The sequence below is a fragment of the Schistocerca nitens genome, chromosome 4 (assembly GCF_023898315.1).
Source record: "Schistocerca nitens isolate TAMUIC-IGC-003100 chromosome 4, iqSchNite1.1, whole genome shotgun sequence".
Taxonomy (NCBI): domain Eukaryota; kingdom Metazoa; phylum Arthropoda; class Insecta; order Orthoptera; family Acrididae; genus Schistocerca; species Schistocerca nitens.
In genome coordinates this window covers 191,290,077-191,312,934 of record NC_064617.1, presented here as the reverse complement: position 1 = coordinate 191,312,934, position 22,858 = coordinate 191,290,077, and the positions used below count along the sequence as shown (strand labels likewise).

The 22,858-nt window shown below is 41.6% G+C and overlaps 1 protein-coding gene across 2 annotated transcripts in view; it reads left to right on the top strand.

Annotated features, from left to right (window-relative positions):
- LOC126251334 (transcriptional regulator ATRX homolog) overlaps positions 1–22,858 on the top strand; it is a 500,398-nt gene that overhangs the window by 238,208 nt on the left and 239,332 nt on the right. For both annotated transcript variants that reach the window (XM_049951680.1, XM_049951678.1), the window contains 4 exons: positions 8,949–9,036; positions 11,447–11,581; positions 17,584–17,718; positions 21,681–21,797. In XM_049951680.1, coding sequence (XP_049807637.1) covers positions 8,949–9,036; positions 11,447–11,581; positions 17,584–17,718; positions 21,681–21,797 — 475 coding nt within the window. The remainder of the gene's footprint in view (positions 1–8,948; positions 9,037–11,446; positions 11,582–17,583; positions 17,719–21,680; positions 21,798–22,858) is intronic.

The following is a 22,858-nucleotide window of genomic DNA, read 5'->3' as shown; positions in this document are numbered from 1 at the left end:
GCATACTCGGAAGCGGTAGCGACGTCGGCTGCAGCAACACGCACGGAAGATCAGCAGCAGCGACAGGACTGGCTTCTCGGGCTGGTGGAGGGGAAAGAAGGGGCGGTGGCACCGGCGTGGCCACCACTCGTGGGCGCATCTGGTCATAATGGTGAACAACCATGCCGTCGTCCGTACGTATTTCACAAAGCCGGCGGCCGCGAAGAGCCTGGACCACCCCTGGAATCCATTTAGGGCGAGATCCACACCCTCGTACCCACACGTCGGCGCCCACCGAGTATTTTCCCGCACTAGGAGACACAGTACTAGGCCTGACAGGATGAAGCAGGTGCAGTAGAGTGCGCGGTTGGTGGCCATGCAAGAGTTCAGCAGGGCTGCGATTACCCAGAGGCGTGAAGCGATAAGAACTCAGAAAGTGCAACAGAGCGTCATCTGTGGAAAAATCACTAAGGAATTTTTTCATCTGGCTTTTGAAAGTGCGGACAAGGCGCTCGACCTCCCCATTTGATTGCTGTAACATGATGAATCCCTTGTCCAGTACAAAAATCACGGCCTGCGAAGAGAACTGAGGGCCATTGTCCGTGACAATCGTGGATGGAAGACCTTCTAGCGCAAAGATTTTGGACAAAGCCAGCGTCGTCGCCACAGTGGTGGGCGACGGACATCGAACAACAAACGGAAACTTCGAGAAGGCGTCAATCAACAGTAGCCAATAAGTGCCGAGGAAGGGGCCGGCAAAGTCAGCGTGCACCCGTTCCCACGGCTGCGCCGGATCGGGCCACGGAGAGGGCATTGTACGGGGTGCAGCCAGTTGTTGAGCACACTGACCACACGCAGCGACCATGTGGGCGATGTCCGAATCAATACCGGGCCAATAAACGTGCCTGCGGGCCAGGGACTTAGTCCGAGAAATACCCCAATGGCCTTCATGCAATAGTTTGAGAACATCTTTGCGAAGAGAGGCTGGCACCACGACCCGTGGAGATGCACCATCCGTGGCCAGAAGAACAACACCCTCACGAACAAACAGACGAAGGCGCAAGGCATGGTAGTTGCGAAGGGGATCCGATGCCCGGCCCTTGGTCCTGTCCGGCCAACCCCGTTGAACAAAACCGATCACCTGACGCAGGACCGGGTTCCACGCAGTAGCCGACGCAACCTGCGAACCTGTAAGTGAAAACCCTCGACCGCACAACGTTCTGCCTCATCAGTGTGGAAACAGAGTAGTTCATCTCGATCGAAAACTGGGTCGGGGCCCATCGGCAAACGCGACAACGCGTCAGCATTGGCGTGCTGGGCCGTGGGTCGACAGTGACTCTCATAGTGAAAACGAGACAAGTATAAGGCCCAACGTTGCAGGTGGTGAGCTGCCTTATCTGGAAGCGACGCCGAGGGGTTGAACAGAGAGACCAGCGGCTTGTGGTCGGTGATGAGGTGAAACTTAGAACCATACAAAAAAACGCTGAACTTTTTTAGAACATAAATGATAGTGAGTGCCTCCTTTTCGATTTGAGAGTAATGCCGTTGGGCATCGTTGAGGGTCTTGCAAGCGTAGGCGATGGGTCGTTCCGACCCATCCTCATACCGATGGGCGAGAACAGCCCCTAGGCCATACTATGACGCGTCAGTCGCCAGGACCAAGTGCTGACCCGGACGGAATGTGGCAAGACAAGGCGCCGACTGCAAATGAGCCTTCAGGCGGACAAAAGCCTGCTCACACTCGTCGGACCAACAGAAAGGAACGTTTTTGCGTAACAGCTGATGCAGAGGATGAGCCACCGCCGCCGTGGATGGAATGAATTTGTGATAATAAGCAATCTTGCCTAGAAACGCCTGAAGTTCTGTGACCGTAGACGGCCGGGGTAGAGCGGTAATGGCCGCAACGTGCTGTCGTAGAGGACGTATACTGTCACGGGACAAGTGGAAACCAAGATGCACAATGGAGGGTTGGAAAAACTGTGACTTGTCCAGATTGCACTTCAATCCAGCCGAATGCAGAACCCGAAACAGTGAACGCAAATTGCGAAGGTGCCCCTCAGTGGAGGCCCCCATGACCACAATGTCATCCAGGTAGTTGATGCAGCCGGGAACGGAAGCCGTGAGCTGTTCCAAAAACCGCTGAAAAATGGCCAGCGCGCTAGCGATGCCAAATTGTAACTGCTAGTACTGATACAACACACAAGGAGTGTTGATGACGAGAATTTCCTTGGAAGACGCATCCAACGGCAACTGATGGTACGCCTCCGATAAGTCAAGTTTGGAAAAGAACTGGCCCCCAGCGAGCTTGGTAAATAACTCCTCAGGACGGGGAAGAGGATAAGTGTCAATGAGGCTCTGAGCGTTGACAGTGGCTTTAAAATCACCACACAATCGCTGACTCCCGTTTGGTTTAGAAACCACCACGATGGGCGATGCCCATTCGCTGGAGGTAACAGGAAGGAGAATCCCTGAAGCTGTTAACCTGTCTATCTCAGCCTTGACAGGTGCACGCAACACCACCGGAATAGGGCGTGCCTGGAAAAACTTAGGGTGAGCTGTAGGTTTAAGAGTAATGTGGGCTTCAAAATCCTTGGCACGACCCAGACCAGCAGAGAACACGGACGAAAATTCAGAACACAATCCATCCAGTTGTTGATATGGAATATCCTCAGATATGAGGTGCACATCATCATCAATGGAGAACCCGAACAACTGGAAAGCATCATAACCGAACAGGTTTTCAGTGCCCGCATGATCCACCACATAAAACGTGAGGGGCCTAACAACAGACTTGTAGGCAGTGGAAGCATCAAACTGGCCAACGATAGGAATTTTCTGCTTATTATAAGTTCGTAGATTTCGCGTAACTGGTGACAAGGGGGGGGGGGGGGGGGGGGAGCCCAACTCCAAATACGTGCGAGAATTAATGAGAGTTACTGCAGAGCCAGTGTCCACTTGCATGCGAATGTCTTTATCCAGAACGCGAACAGTAACAATCAACTTATTTGTTTGAGAAAGCACACAGTTAACATCCATGTCCGATGCCTCGTCCTCATCGACAGGAACTTTAGGTGACTGACACACAGAAGCAATGTGGCCTTTTTTCCTACATGAATTACACGTGGCCCAACGTTTTGGACACGCGGCCGTGTCATGCTGTACAAAACAAAGTGGACAAGAAGGAAGTGCGGAACGAACCTGCTTCTATGGTTGCTGTTTTCGCTGCGAGCGTGGCGGCCCAACGCGACGTTTTGACGCAAGTGAACCGCCGCCACATCGTCGTTCCTCTGTGAAACAGGCAAATTGTCCGCGTTGAAAGTGGTCTGTACGGCGCCTACATCACACCACGAGTCTATTTGCGCACCAGCAGCGTGAGACACTTCAAACGATTGAGCGATGCTGAGAACTTCTGACGACGACGGGTTTGGCAGTTGTAAGGCACGTTGCCGAACTTCTTTATCAGGACCAAGCTGTAGAATAGCATCCCGAACCATTGAATCAGCATAAGACTCATGATGAGTGTCCGTGACAAACTGACATTTCCTACGCAGACAATGTAGTTCCGCCGCCCAAGCCCGGTAAGATTGATGGGGCTGTTTACGACACCGGTAGAACGCCACGCGGGCGGCCACGACGTGGGTGTTTTTTCGGTAATAGTTAGACAATAAGTCACACATTTCTTGGAAGGACAGAGAGGCAGGTTCCCGCTGAGGGGCTAACTGAGATAGCAGCTGATAGATCCGTGGGGAAATCCAAGATAGAAATAATGACTTACACATAGGAGCGTCGACAACGTCGAAAGCCAAGAAGTGTTGCCGCAAACGCTTCTCATAATCCTCCCAGTCTTCAGCGGCCTCGTCGTAAGGAGGGAATGGAGGCGGAGAAGAGGAAGACAGACGATGAGTAAGCGACGTCGACAACGCCTGAATAGCAGCCGTCAGCTGTGTTTGTTGTGCCTGAATAGCAGCTGTCAGCTGTGTTTGTTGTTCAAAGAGCGCTTGCATAAGCTGTTCCATGTCTGCCCCGTCATGAACACACAAATCCACAACCCAGTGAAAATATCTGACCTCGGTGCCAAAAAGTGTTATAACCTTTAATCACTAATAAATTGTGTGGATATACAAACATAGAAACAATAGCGGGTTACATGCTACCAACTCTGTATCTGTTACTCAACTGCCGTGCCGTGACATGCAGCCGGCGCCGTTCATAGCCAGGTGGCGCTCCCGCGCTCGGCCGAGCTGCGGAGCGCCTCTATCGCCGTGTTCGCGTACTGATGTAGCGGCACTTTTAAATCTCGTGGCACTGTCACAACAGATCCGTGGGTAAGATGTAATGGAATTATCATTGGGCCTGCATGTTCACATTGTCACAACTAGGCTTTCATCTTTGGACTGAGCTGCAAGATGAAGCCTGTGCACATGTTCCAGTGGCTGGAGAGGATTTAAATCATTGCATTGTTGCAACAGTAAAGAAGGAATGTTTCAGTCTCTCCAGAACGTCTAGGACATCTGATTGCAGTAGTAGACATGGGGATTTCAAACACTTGATGACATAAATGGAATTTTATGGAAGTATTTATGACCATTTTTTATTTAGATTTCCTTTTTGTAACTGATGCTGTTTTATGAATCCATTTCATTAAGAATTTGAGAGAAACACACACAACTATTATCGTACTTACTTGGTGATCTTTCTTAGATATTACGTAAGTTGCCTTCCAGTAATTGTGACAGTCCAACCAAATATTTCCAAGTGTGATGTAACATCAATTTTATATTAAACCTTTTGCAACTGTTTCCAATTTGTAATTACACTCTCTAAAATGTAGGGCAGGATAGCTATCAGTTTGACATTCGAAACAGATAAAACTAAGGTTCAGTGACAATGTTATGAAAAGAATAGATTGCTACTCACCATACAGTGGAGATCTTGAGTCACAGAAAGGCACAATAAAAGTGCTAAGCAAGTAAAGTTTTGGCTAAAAGGCCTTTTTTTTTCAATTAAAAACACACACACACACACACACACACACACACACACACACACACACACACACACACACACAAAATCACTGTTTCTGTCTGTTGAGGCTATATACCGTATTTACTCGAATCTAAGCTGCACTTTTTTTCCGGTTTTTGTAATCCAAAAAACCGCCTGCGGCTTAGAATCGAGTGCAAAGCAAGTGGAAGTTCTGACAAATGTCGGTGGGTGCTGCCACAACTAACTTACGCCGTTGAATATATGTAGCGCTACACAGGCATGCTTTGTAGGCACAAAGATAAATACTGGCACTAAATCCTCTGAGCTTTTTTTTCTATGCCCCGAGTTTCGACCACTGCATTTTCATACATTATCCAACGAAGTAAATACAAATTCCGTATTGTTCATCTTCGAATGTAGCAGAATTTCAATGTACTACGAAAATCCGACTGGCAAGACTGTTTGGGATGTTTGTCAATATGGCCAACTCTACGTTCTGAATTTTTTCCTACCTGTGAGAAGAAATGGTTGCTAATAGAAACTTCTATGAATTGTGAATCACATGCAGTATTCTCTTCACCATAAGAATAATAAGAATATAAACATTTTGCCATGTATTGTTACATGTTTGCTGCTCCCTCATTTAAATCCTGTCTGCCTAATAAACTACGAAACTAGAGTGAGACAACAGCAAACGTGGAAGAATATACGTATCATGTCATGTTTATATTAGTATTATTCTTATGCCTAATAGTGATACAGTCAGAAATGAAGCACAGCATTTGACTAGATTTTTAAATCTAAGATGACTCTAATTTCTGTGTAGAATGTAATGTACTAAAGAGGTGTCTGCAAAGATTTTCAAACGGAGAAAAATTTTCGCTAAACCCTCGTTCAGAACATCTTCTATCATACACAGTGTATTATTTTGTTGATCATTATCAAAGAAAGCAGCAGTGTAAGTAACAACAGATTGCAGTCTCTTGCCATTGTTTCGCTAATGAGACGATTCCTCTCTTTTTTTTTTTAATTGTAAATGGCGGTAGTGCACACAAAAGCAAGCCATGCCGCGAGCCGCGACAGGCCGTAAACACGCACTATCAGAATGCGACAAACAATGCATGACACAGTACAGTAATGCATTTTCAGCTTAGAGTGACATAAACACCTATAACAAAGAAAACGGCACTTATCAAATCAAAGAAAAGTAAGCATGACATAAACACCTATAACAAAGAAAACGGCGCTTATCAGATCAAAGAAAAGTAAGCAATCGATGCAAACCAGACGAAGCAAGTGAAAAAGGAAGGGTACCCGTACAAATACGGACGGAGCGCCTGACGCATAGCAATGGCTACCTAGTAAAGCTTAACTGCTAAGGTTACGACTCGAACCAAATTACTGTAGCTGTATCGTCATTCATGCGACCTAAATTGTGTCTCATATTACAATGGACCAACTTTGTTTCGATTTGGAGATGCGGCCTAAAACTTTTCTCTCCCCTTGAATTTAGAGTCTCAAATTTCAGGTGCGGCTTAGATTCGGGAAATTTTTTTTCCCTTGATTTCGAGTCTCATTTTTCAGGTGCGGCTTAGATTCAAGTGCGGCTTAGATTCGAGTAAATACAGTACCAAGCAAGAGTGCATGATGGGAGAAGCATTCTGGGTGGTGGGGGCATAGAGGAGGCTGGGGTGGGGAGGGAGAGGGATAATGGGGAAGGGATGGGGGACAGTAAAGTGCTGTTTGTGGAAACATACAAGTGTGAGGTTGGGAAACAGTAGGGCAGTTAGGTGCAGTCGGGTGGTTAAACAGAGTGTGAGGGGGGGGGGGGGGGTGTCAGAAAAGCAGAGAAGTAAAAAGACTGTGGGCGCATAGGTGGAATAGAAGGCTGTATGTTACTGGAGTGGGAACACGAGAGGGGATAGGTCAGTGAAGGACAGGGACCACAACAGGTTGAGGCCAGGAGCGTTACAGGAAAATAGGATATGTTGTAGAGAGTGTTCTCACCTGCGAAATTCAGAAAAGTTGGTGTTGGAAGGAAGAATCCAGATGCCACGAAGAATCCATATGGCACAGGTTGTCAAACAGTCAAGGAAATGAATGTTGTGCTGGCAGTGTGCTCAGCAACACAATGGCCACAGTTTTGTTGGTGGTCATTCATGCGGACGGACAGCTTGTTGGTTGTCATGCCCATGCAGTACACAACACAATAGTTGTAGCTTAGTGTGTAGATCACATGACTGGTTTCACAGGTGCCCATCTCTGATGGCATAGGTGATGCTTGTGATTGGACTGGAGTAGGTGGTGGTGGGAGGCTGTATGGAACAGGTCTTGCATCTAGGTATTACAGGTATATGAGCCATGAGGCAAGGGGTTTGGAGCAGGGGTAGAGCAGGGATGGACGAGGATGTTGTATGGCTTCAGTGGGCAGCAGAATATTGTGGTGTGTGTGTGTGGGGGGGGAGGGGGGGGTCGGTGGCGGCGGCGGCTTAGAAAGGATAGTTGGTAGGACATTCCTCATTTTGGAGCATGATGAGATGTAGTTGAGACTCGGATAGAGAATGTGATTCAGTTGCTTTAGTCCTGGGCGGTACTGAATCAATAGAGAAATGCTCCTCTGTAGCCGAATGCCGAGGCTGTGGGATATGGTGGGTGACTGGAGAGATAAGGCACGGGAGATCTGTTTCTGTATGAGGTTGGGAGAGTTTACATAGCCTAGCCAGCTGTGACTGTCTCATCTGTAGTAATGAGCAGTCCCTCATGAAATATACAAAGGATCTCACTGAGTATTTAACCACTCACCAAGCCTACACAATATCCTGGTACATCCTTACTCAATACCTGCTCTCAACCCCTTGCCTCATTGCTCACATCCATGTAATATAACTATGTGCAAGACATGTTCCATACATCCTCCCACCTCCACCACCACCACCACCACCACCACCACCACCACCACTTATTCCTGTCCAGTTACGAGCATCACCTATCTCAGGGCTACCAGTCGTGTGATCTACAAGCTAAGCTTCAACCACTGCACTGCGTTCTACGTGGACATGACAACCAACAAGGTGTCTGTCCGCATGAATGGTCGCCAACGAGCTGTGGTCAAGAAACAGCTGAACCACCCAGTTGCTATGCAGTCTTCTATTCCACCCATGCGTTCAGTCTTGTCACTTCTCTCTCGCCCCCCGCCACTCTCCATCTAACCTCCCAACTGAACCTAACTGCCATTCTTCACTGCTTTACCCTCTCCCCACCTCATGCCTGTATACTTCCACAAGCAGCCCTTTACTGTCGTCCCCCCCCCCCCCCCCCCCTGCACCCAGTTATCCTTATCCCTCCATATCCCAGCTTCCTCCTTGCCCCCCAACACCCAAATTGCATCTCCCATCATTCGCTGTTGCTTGCAGTCTGGCCTTGGCAGCCAGAGACAGTGGTTGTTTGTGTGAATTGTGTTTGCATGAATGTGTTGTGCATATGTTGTCTAATTCAGAAGATGGCCATGTTGCCGAAAGCTTAGTGTGTAGTAGTCTTTTTGTTGTGCCTTTCTGTGAGTCAGCATCTCCATTATATGGTGAATAGCAATGTATTCTTTTCATAATATCATCATTATTCCATCCTAGATTTTCTGTTGTTTAAGTACAAAGTTCAGAATTATGTGTATGTATATACTTTTGAGATTTTAGAGAGTGGAAATACAATTGAATTTGTGATTCTGAGAGAATGATGCTAGAGGAGAAATTACTTTGATGTTCATATCTCTGTAACTAATTTGGCTATGATAAGCCCGTTTATTGAGGAGTTTCTTAGTATTTGTCTAGGTGACAAAAGAGTCAAAATGTCTTAAATTGTTTTGAAAATTTGAGGTTAGCAGCTTAGTTGAATCACTTATTAAAAGTAGTGGAAAAATGATTTTGTTATATGCAAAGAGTAAGACTGCTTTCATATCAAATGTTTAATATAATTCTTTCTGCATTTAGGAAGAAGAAGCCAAAGCGCAGAAGAGTAGTAGTAGCATCAACTGGCAGTTCAGGAAGTGATACTGATGATTTAAATAGTACACAGAAGGTTAGTACATACCATTGCCTTAACAACAGGGAATAATTAAGATATTTTCGCCCTTTCTTTAACTTTTAACATAAAAGTTTTCTAAGTATGATACCGCATCATAATGTAAAAAAACTATACTGGGAAACCAGCATTTTGACCACAGCTGCAGTGGTCTTCTTCTGGGTCATCTGGCTGAGTAGACCCAGAAGAAGGCCATGTACCCATGTTCAAAACGTTGCTTCCTCCAGTATAGGTTTTTACATTATGACGCAGTACCATACTCAGCAAACATTCATGTCAACTGACTCTGGCTGTGAAATCCTGCACACTTCCTTTACTATATTTCTAGCAAAGTCTTGAAACACTATGATAATAAAATGGAAATTACAGGTAAGAACACAGGGTGATTTGTACACTAGAGGTGTGGAATATAGCGTATAAAATTTTGGTATTGGAACTAAATTATATCAATTTACCCGGTGGTAAAATTGATCTTCATACACAACCAAACCCATTTGAATGTATTCTGTCAAATTGTAGGCTACAGTCTGTAACTGCCATTAAATTTTGTAGAATTATAAATTGTGCTCAGTTTATTTTTGTGTGTGTTACTTCTTAATACAGCTGCCAAGAAAATCTGTTCTTACATCTTTGAGTACTGATATGACTGTTACGATAGAACCAGGTACATCTACATCTTCATCATATTCTGCAAGCCACCTAATGGTGTGTGGCAGAGGGTACTTTCAGTACCACTATCTGATCCCTCCAACCCTGTTCCACTTGCAAATAGTGCATGGGAAGAATGGTTGTTGGTAAGCCTCCATTCAGGCAAGTAATCATTCCAAAGGTGAACATTTGAGCTTCACCACAGTGTCAGCTTAACATAAAGTTTTGTCACCTACAGCAGAGGATTTATCATAAGAAAGGAAGAATAAAACTGTAGTGTGTAAAACATAGGAGAGGATTAATAAATAACTGGAAAACTTGCATTACTGGTCCCAAGTTAAACATCATTTCATGTTGCCAACAATATAGCCACTAAACAGAAAAACTGGGATGCAAAGTACAAAAGTCTAGGTGTGTGTGTGTGTGTGTGTGTGTGTGTGTGTGTGTGTGTGTGTGTGTGTGTGGTTGGGGGGGGGGGGAGAGACCCCACTCAGATTTGCTATTTGAGAGTTGTGGAATTTTGCAATGCACACATTTAGTCTAAATTAAAGTGGTGATGAATATTGAGAGGTTATAAGCAATGGTAACTGAAATATGAAACACGTAAGAACTAGGCTAGTGAAACGGTAAAATTAAGATTGGAAATTTGAAAGTGCAGGAGATGAAGAAACTTTTCAAATAATTTAAAAATGTATCTGTGAATAACTTTTTATAATAGCTACTAACAAATTTCCTCTCAAAGTACCACTTACTTTTAATGGTAGACCCTGGAACAACAGTAGATCATGTGCCACAACTAATAGTATTTTTACTCACATATTTTTATTTTATGGGATGAGATGGATGGCACTGCTGTTGGTTTAAGGACTGAGAGACCAGCATAAATGTCACTATCATCTGGAAAGTGCCACAACACCCCTCTTCCCTTCTTCTCTCTGCTGTTCCCCATTTCTGCATCTCTTCCCTCGATTGCTCTGTATTTCATTTCATTGTTCCACTCTCAGCACTTCTCGCTACCTCCCACCTCCCCATCCAGTCAGGTACTTCATCCAACTTTTTCAGTTGAGTGCATGTCTTGTTTTTCAATCCTGTGCATGTTTTTTCCACCTGTAACCATGATTGACTGGGTACTGTCTATGATGTATTATTTATTAGTTATTATTATGCAAGCTGATTTCGGAATATTGTATTGCACTTTATTGTGTTATATGTAACAGTTCCTTTATTTTATTTCATTATGCTTTTTTCGCCCTACGTCTGTGATTTTAGGTAACATTGTTCTTTGTACAACTCATGTCCAGTTGCCTATTTTGGATTATATTTTTGAAGGCAATCTTTTCCATTCATTGTAATTTTTTGGAATTTTTTGAAACAGATACAAGTAGACTTAATCTTTTTTGTCTCTTACATCCTACATAAGTGAGGCTGGATTCTAGTCCATGATAACAGTATATTTGATGTGCACTTGATCCAGTGGGCATTAACCAGCCTGGGGGTATCATCCAATTTACTGAATTTAATAACATATTTCATGTGGTGGCGATACATATAGACTAGAGCAATAACACATTGTTTCATTTAAGAGGAGTTATAACATGAAATACTTCCTTCATACACACATCGTGTACAGTCTGTATCACTTTCATTGTTTAAATAAGCTTCATTTTTATCTTGTTTATAAAATTGTTGGGTTTTATGGAAATTTGTAATTTTTCTCACTGTACTGATTTTTCTTTTACTTTTCCTTGAAAACCTACAGTCGGAAGGGACACCAGGGAAAGGACGCAAAAATATCAGGCGTGTATTGAAGGATGAAAATGTAGCAGAAGCCACCAAACGGGCAGCACGGGAAGAAGAAGAGCGAAAAAAGAGAATAGCTGAGAAGCAGAAAATGGTATGTATTTTAACTAATCATTTCCAGTTTTATTGGGCTCATCATTATTACCTTCTACAGTTTCCAGCCCCTGGCTGTGTCTGTTTAGGACATAATGTTCCAGTCTTCTCCTCTCATCACCACACATTTCTTCACTCCAGTGATCCATCTGTCTCTATTTTTGTCTAGGTTTCTTGCCATTCGTTGTCATTTTGTGGACCTGTCTCGGTATCCTGCCAACCCTCATTCTTTTAATGTGCCCATACCATCTATTCTATTTTTAAAAGTGTATTTTTCATTCATTATTTGTTGGAAATGTACAATTTTCTGTTTAACTTGACATTTCACCTCAGACAGCATTGTTGCTTAGTTGTGAAATAGGGGACAAAAATGAATCATATTCTGGGTTATGATGTGATAGCTTGTTTTTTTTCTACAGTGTTATTTTATTAACTGTACTTTTGAAATATATACGTGTTATGTCCACAGTCAGTCCTTTTTCAGAACTTAAACAAGCCTTAAGCTGACACACATCATATGTAGAGTTCCTTCATTTTGACAATGAGCCAAATATAGTTGATAGACTGAGGGAATAAGCTAGACCATGTAAGCAGTGTAAAGCAGAAAGCCACATGCACTGGCACGTACACAATGTGATCAAAAGTATCCGGACACCTGGCTGAAAATAACTTAAAAGATCGTGGCGCCCTACATCGGTAATGCTGGAATTCAATATGGTGTTGGCCCACCCGTAACCTTGATGACAGCTTCCACTCTCGCAGGCATATGTTCAGTCAGGTGCTGGAAGGTTTTTTGGGGAATGACAGCCAGTTCTTCATGGAGTGCTACACTGAGGAGAGGTATTGATGTCAGTCGGTGAGGCCTGGCATGAAATCAGCACTCCAAAACATCCCAAAGGTGTTCTATAGGATTCAGGTCAGGACTCGGTGCAGGTTAGTCCATTACAGGGATGTTGCTGTCATGTAACCATGCTGCCACAGGGCATGCATTATGAACAGGTGCTCGATCGTGTTGAAAGATGCAATAGCCATCCCTGAATTGCTCTTCAACAGTGGGAAGCAAGAAGGTGCTTGAAACATCAATGTTGGCCTGTGCTGTGATAGTGCCACACAGAACAACAAGGGGTGCAAGCTCTCTCCATGAAAAACATGACCACTCCATAACACAACCGCCTCCGAATTTTACTATTGGCACTACACACGCCGGCAGATGACATTCACTGGGCATCCTTCATTCCCACTTCCTGCCATCGGATTGCCACATTGTGTACTGTGATTCATCACTCCACACAATGTTTTTCCACTGTTCAGTCGTCCAATGTTCACACTCGTTACACCAAGCGAGGCGTCATTTGGCACTTACCGATGTGATGTGTGGCTTATGAGCAGCCGCTTGACCATGAAATCCGAGTTTTCTCACCTCCCGCCTAACTGTCGTAGTACTTGCAGTGGATCCTGATGCAGTTTAGAATTTCTGTGTGATGGTCTGATTATGACCCCCTTCAACTCCTGGTGGTCTCTGTCAGTCAACAGATGAGGTCAGCCTGTACACTTTTGTGCTGTATGTGTCTATACATGTTTCCACTTCAGTATCACATCAGAAACAGTGGACCTAAAGTTGTTTAGGAGTGTGGAAATCTCGCATACAAACTTACTACACAAGTGACAGCCAATCACCTGACCATGTTCGAAGTCCGTGAGTTCCGCGGAGCACCCTATTCTGCTCTCTCATGATGTCTAATGACTACTGAGGCCGCTGATGTGTAGTACCTGGCAATAGGTGGCAGCACGATGCATCTAATATAAAAAACTTATGTTTTTGGGGTTGTCCGGATACTTTTGATCACATAGTGTATGAATAAACACGAAAATGATTGATAAGAAGTCATATTAGGAAACTTACGTATCCTTGCATGTGGTGCTATAAACAAGGAAAACAATCTATGATCGCAAGAAAATCATTTTTTTAAGTGCATTGTTCCTAGTGGGGGGACTCAAACAAGGATATAGAGGAATATGCAGATTATAACAGGTTCCATAAAGGTTTATGCTTATTCTGGTGAATACATATTTTCTCAGTAGAAGAAATTAATTTTCTGTCTTTTACTCCTATATTATTAGTGACCGCACATGATGACATCAGTATGTAACTGATGCAGTGTGCAAAACAGTTTTAATGTTTTTAAAATTTGTTGTGAATTTTGACGTGTGGCTGACTGGGTTGGGACATTATGCCATTGCCCAGGTAACACCAATGGTGAGCCGGCTTTTCGTACCACACTGCCAGTGGTTGGGCTGGTAAAGTGCCCCTGTTGCCAAACCATGAGTAAACAGTACCACGTGGTGTCACATCATAGATGCATCAACTTTTGTAACCTCTCGTAGTAAAGTTGTATTTTCTGGCGTTGAAGTGTTCTGTGGTCCTCAGGTATTGTGAACAAGTGTTTTGTATTGGCGTTGCCCTAATGACAACAGTACAGTACATCTGATACGAGATTTGCAATAAAAATGTCGTCCAAGAATACGTCCACCGACTGGGAAGATAATGTTCTGCTGTGAAACATTCCTCTGAATTTGACAATAGTAATGGACAAAACACCATACCACTCTGTTGTTATGCATAAAGCTCCAAAAATGCAGTGGACGGAAGCGGATATTTTGCTCAGGGCACAAAGAAATGTTCCATGAGATAACCTAGCATGTATAAGGTGAAGTTAATGGAACTTTTAGTATTGTACAAGCCAAAACATCACTCGAACTGGCAAACGGTAAAGGACATAGTTTAATTGGTCTTCCTCTGTATCATGCTCATTTAAATCCTACAGAGTATATGGACCTAGGTGAAAAGTAATGTGTCAATAAACAGCAAGAAGTTTATGCTCACTGAAATTGAAATGCTGATAAAAGGAGCTACTGTAAATTTTGCATGGTGGGCTGGTCTTGAGTTGTCAGCCATAATACCAAGGAGGTAGTTGAGGAGACATTGATTCATGAAGGACTGTGAAAAGTTTTGAGGAATATGTACCTTCTCCTGCTACCACTTTAAAGTCTTCTCTTGTTAAAACACAGCAGAGTTTAGAAATATTCATCTCACTAACATTGTAACACAGTTAAAATTGTGACATCATCCTGAAATAGTGTATTATTAAACTAACAACTGAGTGCAAGTCAGTTCAGTATTTTATGAAACAGCAAATTCTCAGTATAAAAGTAAATGTGTAACTTCTTTACTATTGTTACAAAACGCCCAGTAGTTCTCGTTTCACCATGGCCCTCAATAATTACATTATTTCTTTGAAAATCTCTGTAGTCACTTGAATATTGCTGTAGATATGGAAATTCTGCATATTAATCATGTGGCAAAACAGCCTTGTAATCGTTATAATTTGCCATAATCTTGTTTTGACATCTCAAAACGTTTATGAGATACGAGGAATTTATAAATATTTCATACTAGTTTTTTCACTGATGCGAGAGTTTGTGCCAGAGTGCTCTATGTACAGTGCATGTTCTCAAGATTGGAAACAGCGATACCCTGGCAAGTTTAAAGAGTAATTCAATATATTATCTACATTTAATACACACAACATGTAACCTAACACGGATCAAACACAAATTCATGGCGAGACCTACTTTTCACCTCAAACTAAGAATGTCTTGTACTAATTTACCTACTAACAAAATATTGCAATAGCAATCACCATTAATGAAATTATAGGTGGTTCATCATGAAGCTGATGACTTAAACTACAGGATGTGAGAGAATGAGACTTTTTTTATTACTGAATAGTTTCTTTAAAATCGTTTGAGAAAGATCGCAGATCAGCCAGCTTGCTGTTCACACAGTCAAGTGACCCTGCCATGATCCATGTGTGGTCGACTGCTGATGCTCGCTATACATGCTGGCAACTACGCTTCCCTCCACTCGCTCTGTGCTGAACTGTCAAAAGTCGCAGCATATTTTAACCGCACTATAGTTGCATATAGACTTGAAAAACACAAAATTGAGGAAAATGCAAAATCCAGGAAAATGTTAAAACCCCCAAATATGAGCAAAAACATATCTACTTGCCATATATGATTAAAAATCGCAATCCTCTCCAATACTTTGTATAAAATCTGTCTGAAGGAAATTAAGTGTACAGTACAATGTTTGTGCAACAATTTGTGGTAATGATTTCATCAGTTCTTAAGAAATCACAGGTGTGTAACAGCAAGTACAAACTCATAAAAAAATTGAAATTGGTATCTGGACACAAGGTAATTGAGCTATTTTCTGACATGGTTTGAGCACAAATTATAAGCCAAAACATGTGTTTTTGAGAGAGCTTTCCTTTGTGCTCTTCCAATAAAAAGCAAAAATGGATTACATGTTGAATTAAACCAAAAACATCACACTAGCTAAGTGGTTAAACCATAAGCGTAAATGCAGACATCTGCTTAATGACAAAGTTTGTCACCGTTGCTGTTATTGTTTAATCATTTTCTTGCAAACCGCACTTCATATGCTCACCACTGTTAAAATGTTATTTTAAGCTTGATGAGAGAAACAAAGACATGAAACAATGAGTTTTCATCCCCAATTGACATTACAAGCTTATTAGAAGTCAGCTCAGTGCATTTCTGTACACTGTGTAAAATTTAAATATGAAAGAAAACTCATGTGCTACAGATTTGCTTTGAGCCCTCTATAACTGCTGCCAGTTTTTACGATCTATAATGTGTGGTGGGTGTGGGGGCAAAGTATATACATGAGTACTGTATGTAGTTGTTGCAACTGTATCATGTCAGATTTGAACACGAAAGTCTTTACAACGTGCTATCACAAAATCCTTGTTCTATTTCCGAATGACATCTATGTTATAGCACATCATCTACACGAAAAGAATATTTTCAGTACTTCACAAAATGCTTTCTCCCCTACATGCCCTCTGGTTGTGGAAGGACCATCCCCCTCACCATACATCCAGGAAGCGAGCTCATTTTATATGTGTTAGTGTGGTGTGCTGGCTGCGCCGCCTATTGGTTGACTTAACAAGTCGCCAACCAATAGGAATTCATTAGCCAGAAATGGGCAATGTTTCCTTGATTATGACTGATCATATTCTTCAAGACTCAGTGTTTGAATTTGAAAGATTAACTATTGATATTGTTGATGAATACAGTACATCGGAAATACATGCAAAAAGATGAGACTGAGCTAAAAGTGGCACAAGAGAAGATGGTGCCTAGGCCCCTTCACCATGTAATGGCTTGGTCCGAAACACTTTGCGTCATCTATCTTGTTTTTCTATTAATGCTGCAATCTAGCAGCAGTCGTATCATAATAGCGCCGTCACGCTAAATGTTGCAAGTGGTATTGACAACAGCACTTGTGGATTACATTAGCATTTCCTCTCTCACGTCTCCCATCTCCACAACGGCCTAAAATATTAACTCAGCCGTCACCCATTTTGCGAACAATTTGTCTTTTTCGCCACTTATAACTCGTTCAGTCACGTCGAATGTAGTAGGAAGAAAATGGGACAAAGTCAAGGTCATATAAGAACTTAGAATCAAGTTAAACCTTACTAGGAAGAAATGTAAAGTCAGGGAATTTTTAACATTGATCTTATGGGTTTTTTACAGGGGCTATGAATTTATGGTGTAGAATCGCGAAAAATTTAAAATCGGAGAACATGAAATCGAAGTTCCACTATATTGTACTTAGTACTTGGCTGTGAGAAGACTCCTCCAATGTTGACTCAACTGATATTCCTCTTATCCTGGGGGTTGAGTGACCTGCCTCTTCTTTTTAACATTTTCCAACCTATTTCTCTCTTCTGCCCAAGGAGGGACTGAATAGTTCTGAAAGTTAAGATATTGTCTACCTGGAGTACTAAATATTTTGCCCCCTGAAGGTAAGTATTTGCCAGCAGTACTGTCTCATGATTTTACAGCTTTTTCAAATGAATTCTGCTTTACATTCAGCAAGTAATACATATATTTTTTTTTTAATTGCAGTACAATGAACTTTTCAAGACTGACCAAGAAAACATAGAGAAACTGGATAAGCTTGTGTTGGATTTTGATCAAGAAACAAAAGAAGAAGTGGTAACAGTACACAAAGATATTGTGACAAAATTAAAACCCCATCAGGTAATATTATTTTGTTAAGATTTTTAGTGGTACGTAATACATAATGCTGCAGTGTTATAGTTTACATTCTGCTGTCCTAGACCATTTCAGGCAGTGTTCGAGGGAAAGTCAGAAAGTAAAGCAAATTTTTAAAAAAGAAACTTGTTATTGGGAAACGTTTCAGCACGTAATGTCATTCAACCTGTGTGCACTTTGTCTATCACTTGATAAGCTGCTTAGCTCTGCCGTGGAAGAAGCTTTTTGACATTGTGCACATTCACTCTAGCACTGCCTCAGCAGTCTTGTCATCCAACAAAAACTAGGATGTTTGCACGTGCTCCTTTATCTAGACGAAAAGATGAAAATCACTTTCAGCCAGGTCAAGGCTATATGGTGGGTGCTCCAGAAGCTCAGCATAAAGATTCCCCCCCCCCCCCCCCCCCATCTCCATGGAAGAGACATATTTTTCTGCAGTAAAATCACACCTTTTTAAAGCTTGCTTCTCCATTTTGAATTTGGGTTTCGCATATGTCAGTAGCACACCTTTAGGAGTGTAATGAATATGCTGTGTACATTTTCTGTGCCCAAACACTGTCACATCAACTTTCCTACAGAACATATCATCTTGATTCAATTTATATATTAGTACAGAAGGTGTACCTAAAGGTTTATCAATTGGTATAGATGCACAGACAGAGTCAGGATATGACTACACAGTGTTCAAGAACATTAAAGTCTTGTAGGTGGAGATATGTCAAGGTGAAATTTTTTACATTGTGATTATACCAGCAGTGTTGTCCAGCAATGGTAAGCCAATTCTGACCTTCATGTATGCCATACAAAGTCTAACTTAAATCCATGATGAACAGCAGGTTCACGAAATATTTGCTTATACATATCTGTTGACTTAGCAATGTTATAGCCAGTTTCAACACCATATCTTTAAGATGACAGAAATGAAGCAGAAAGGGTGAATTTATACAGATGAAACTGTCTGGGGACTAAAACTTTATTCTGGCTAGGAAGAATATTACCTTAACCCTAAAGAAATGAGGCTTCTATTAAGGAATTATTTCTCATTAAATATTAGCATGGTTGTTTTTCATCATTGAGTCATTTCCTTACATTGTGATAATTTCAGCAAAATTGATCAACTTGTTGGCTGTGGAATAACATATTCTTGCGTTCCACTGTAAGTCAAAACAGGTTGAGCTCTGGGACAGCCTCATGAAAAATGATGTATAAATATTTTGAGCTGTATAAAGAACATGTATGGACCCAGACGGACCCTATTTTGAAGGCAATCACTAGTAAGCGAATATTCTTGCACTTTGCAGCATGAGACTTATTTTTTTTTGTATCAACTCTGACACATGACTATGTCCTGTCCAGTCTCAAGAACAAATTTGCAATAAACTACTTGTCCATTGCTACAGTGTTTATTGATTTTGATGAGACATTTGGACACAGCTTTTTAAAAAAGTCCTTGCACTAGTATACCACAACAGATAGTTAAATCAATGGAAGGAGTAAAGGTACACACACATCATATAGTAAAAGAATTAGCAGTTGCAAGGCCATAACAAGATAGAAATCAGTGCATAGACTTTATTGACCAGATACAGCATGAATTAATCCTTTTGCTTGTTAGGCTGCTACTTTATGAAACACTGAAATAACTATAAAGCTGATGTTTCCTCATTAGGGTGACTATATGGCCGGGTCTTGAGATGGACTTACGTATAGATACTGTCATATTTTGGTTAACACGTAGCATCCAACATCATATTTTGGTATGCCATTGGGCAGTACGAAGACAAGGTGCCCGTGGAGAGGTGGCTATACAGTAGGCTATTGCCTGTGTTACTCTAACAGATGATTGGTCAGCAACAACATTGGCAGCTTGTGCCCAGTTGTTGCATTTCCCTGCAGCGGGACATAGATGTCATGTTGGAGTTCTCTTGTTGCTGCTTGTTTGTCCTGATGAACTTGGGTCTTGTGGAACTGGAGGCCGGCATGTACTGTTTTGTCAAGTTGATTCGAAGGTTCACTGCAAATACCCAGACAGACATTTATTTATGTCTCAGTAAGATATAAGATTATCTTAGAGTTATGATCCTGTTGCTGACAGATTGTGATATGTTTTTACTTACAATTAGTGTAGTATGAACATCCCAAACGGTTTTCGACTATCTCTGAAAAGATCCCAGAAACACTCGTGTGTTGATCGTGTCTCGTAAGATTCTGGATGCCAACAATGTAGTCAGAAGTTACTCACTATATGAGACAACTTTGTGAGCTTTGGTTTTTACATTATCTTTCACTTTGGAGAATGTTTTGGCACATCCACTCATTTGGGTCTTTAACACATCAGTAGGTACACTAGATCCACTGTGAACTGCGTCTCTGTAGAAGGTGTATTAATGGTTTTGGTTGAAGGTAGAGCACAAAGGTAACCTTTATGTGGGTATTCAAGGCTCAAAGGGTCATACGTTGTGAGAAAGTGCAGTGGCATATCTCAGTTGTAAGTATTTAAAGCTAAAAAGAGATATTCGATGGTTATTGGGAACAAAGGACTTACAGTGGTTAATTTCACCCTGTAAGGGTAGAAACTTGAATGAAATTAATGCAAGATAAGCTGTGATGAATTAAATGGTGAGTATTATTGACTGTGGATTGGGTAAAATCGATTATGAGAGACCACTGGTCACGCATCTACTGTGACTTTTACATTAGGTTATTAACCTGTAGATGACAAAAAAATGGGATAAGGCAGTTGAAGTGCAGTGTGTAAGAACAGCTTCCGCATAATGGACATGGGCTAAGATTAGTTCATTTACAAAGTGTCTTGAAGATTTATTTGAATAAAAACTTAAAATATCATATCTGTAGGTAACTGTCACTAATAATTGTTATTAAAAGATCACTAGTGGCTTCATGGGCTTCATTATATTTTTTATGTTTGTACTGATAATTTTTATAGATACTGGGATAATTTAATTGGCATTGTAATATTTGTGTGTTCCATATAAAAAAACCATGATGTACAATTGAAGATCATTGCAATTAACATCAGCGTGGTACACATCTGAGTGAATCCGATATATCTCTGACAGTTGTGCATTGCCTCAGCACTAGATATCGCATAATATATGATTAAAACAAGATCATGTCTTTAGTTGTTTTATCTCTGTGATTTTATCATAAAAGGGGCAATATGTATTCACATGTTGGACAACTTCATCACTTGGGATTCTGGATTCCTAATCAATGCACCACTATATAGGGAAATACATGACAGCCAGTTTTGGCATCTCTGTCAACAGCACTAGTGTTCCTGCTGATAGGATGTAATTCTAGGTGGGAGTTATCAACACATTAATTTCTCTAAGGTGGTAGCAACACCATTGTGATTGTGGACTTTAAATTTGACCTCTGTAAGAATACCCTTACAGTCTAGACAATGGCTGTTGCTACTTGCTGGCAGTCCCCATCAGCAATTCTAGGAAGTTGTCAGGCAGCTGTCTCAATGAAATCTTGCAGGATTTACACAAGGTGTTCAGACAGCAGGCCTAATAACTGTGTATTCAACTTTATAAATGTGATTAAAAGCTGTTTTGGGCAGTTGATATTACTGTGAAGGCAAATAAATTTATTTTGTATCTATATTTGTTTTATTAGACCATTTATCGTGGTTATTACATGAAACTTACTGTGTCCTTATTGTACCTTTTGTTTGGCTGAAGTTATGGAAACTCTTTGTCCTGTCACATTTTCATGTCTTATCAGCTTCCTCAAAAGCTTAACAGTTAGACCCACAGAGATAAATATGGTGCAATATAAAGACATATGTTCTTGGTGTGGTGATCATCTTTATTTTACACTGTATAATGTAATAACCCTTTTCTCTCATTAATATATTATGCACACTGCAGCATTATTTGTGTCAGACTTTTAACTGTTCACTTTGTAATTCGATATAGGTCAAAGGTGTGAAGTTCATGTGGGATACCTGCTTCGAGTCAGTCGAGCAAATAAAAGAGAGTAAAGGAACTGGTTGCATCTTGGCTCATTGCATGGGACTTGGAAAGACTTTACAGGTAACCGTACAGTTTTTTTTTCCCCCTCTCCTGCTGAAAAATATTTTGTTACTTTACTATCTGTCACGAGATGTTAAGTGTCTGATATCTTCCTGCCCACTCCCACCTATCTTCAGTTACAGTTAGAATTGTATTTAGTAATAATTCATAGATAAAGATCCGCTTGGCAATTATTGTACTTTGTGTGATACTACTTGACAGCAGATATGAATAAAAGTAGAGCTTGTGACAATTTGATGGAATTATGTGGTAATTCGACAGAATTGTGAATATCACAGTTACAAGAAAGACATGCCAAATGTAAGATAAACAGAACAGGAGAAGAAAGATAAACATGTGTTGCAGCCACCAAAGTACTTTAAAATACATATAGCACTTCGTATAAATCTTCATTAAAGGAAAAACCATTGTGACAGCAAAATTATGTAGCAGTTTCAAGTTGTGTGGCAGTTCACCTTTCGTCACTTGTTTTCTTGTATTCATTTTCTTCCTATTTTTCTGAAACACTCTGCTTAACCCGTTAAGTGGGTAGCTTGCATGCGTGCGCCTCTTCCGCAGTGGGTAATATGCACCAGCACGCCCATCCGCAGTAGTGCTGCCTACTGTTCTCGTGCATAAAAGTTTTCCTTCAGGTTTTCGCTGTTGAATTTAAATTGATGTTCGGTGGAAAGGAATAAAATATATTGGAGAAGTTAAAAAAACTGTATTTTCACAATACCACAAGTTGTTTTCAGTGTGAAACATTTTAAAAGAAGGTGCTGCACACAAGGAAACTCCGCATTCCGCACACCAGTATGAAGGCCTTTTTCCGTGCACACCACACACCACCTTGTTAGTCTTTTCTTCGTTGTGGGCGGCAGAAGGTCTAGAAAATGCCTGGGTGTAAGGCATGTTGCTTTCGGTGTTCTAGGTGGACGTCATACTGATGTCTCTTTTTGTGGTGAATATATGATCAACTGTTCGCCGAGACTAATCATGAAGCACATTTTGCTTTGTTCGCCACTATACTTCTTGTACAGTACGTATGCATTGAAGCATGCGATGTCCGATAAGTGGCGGAA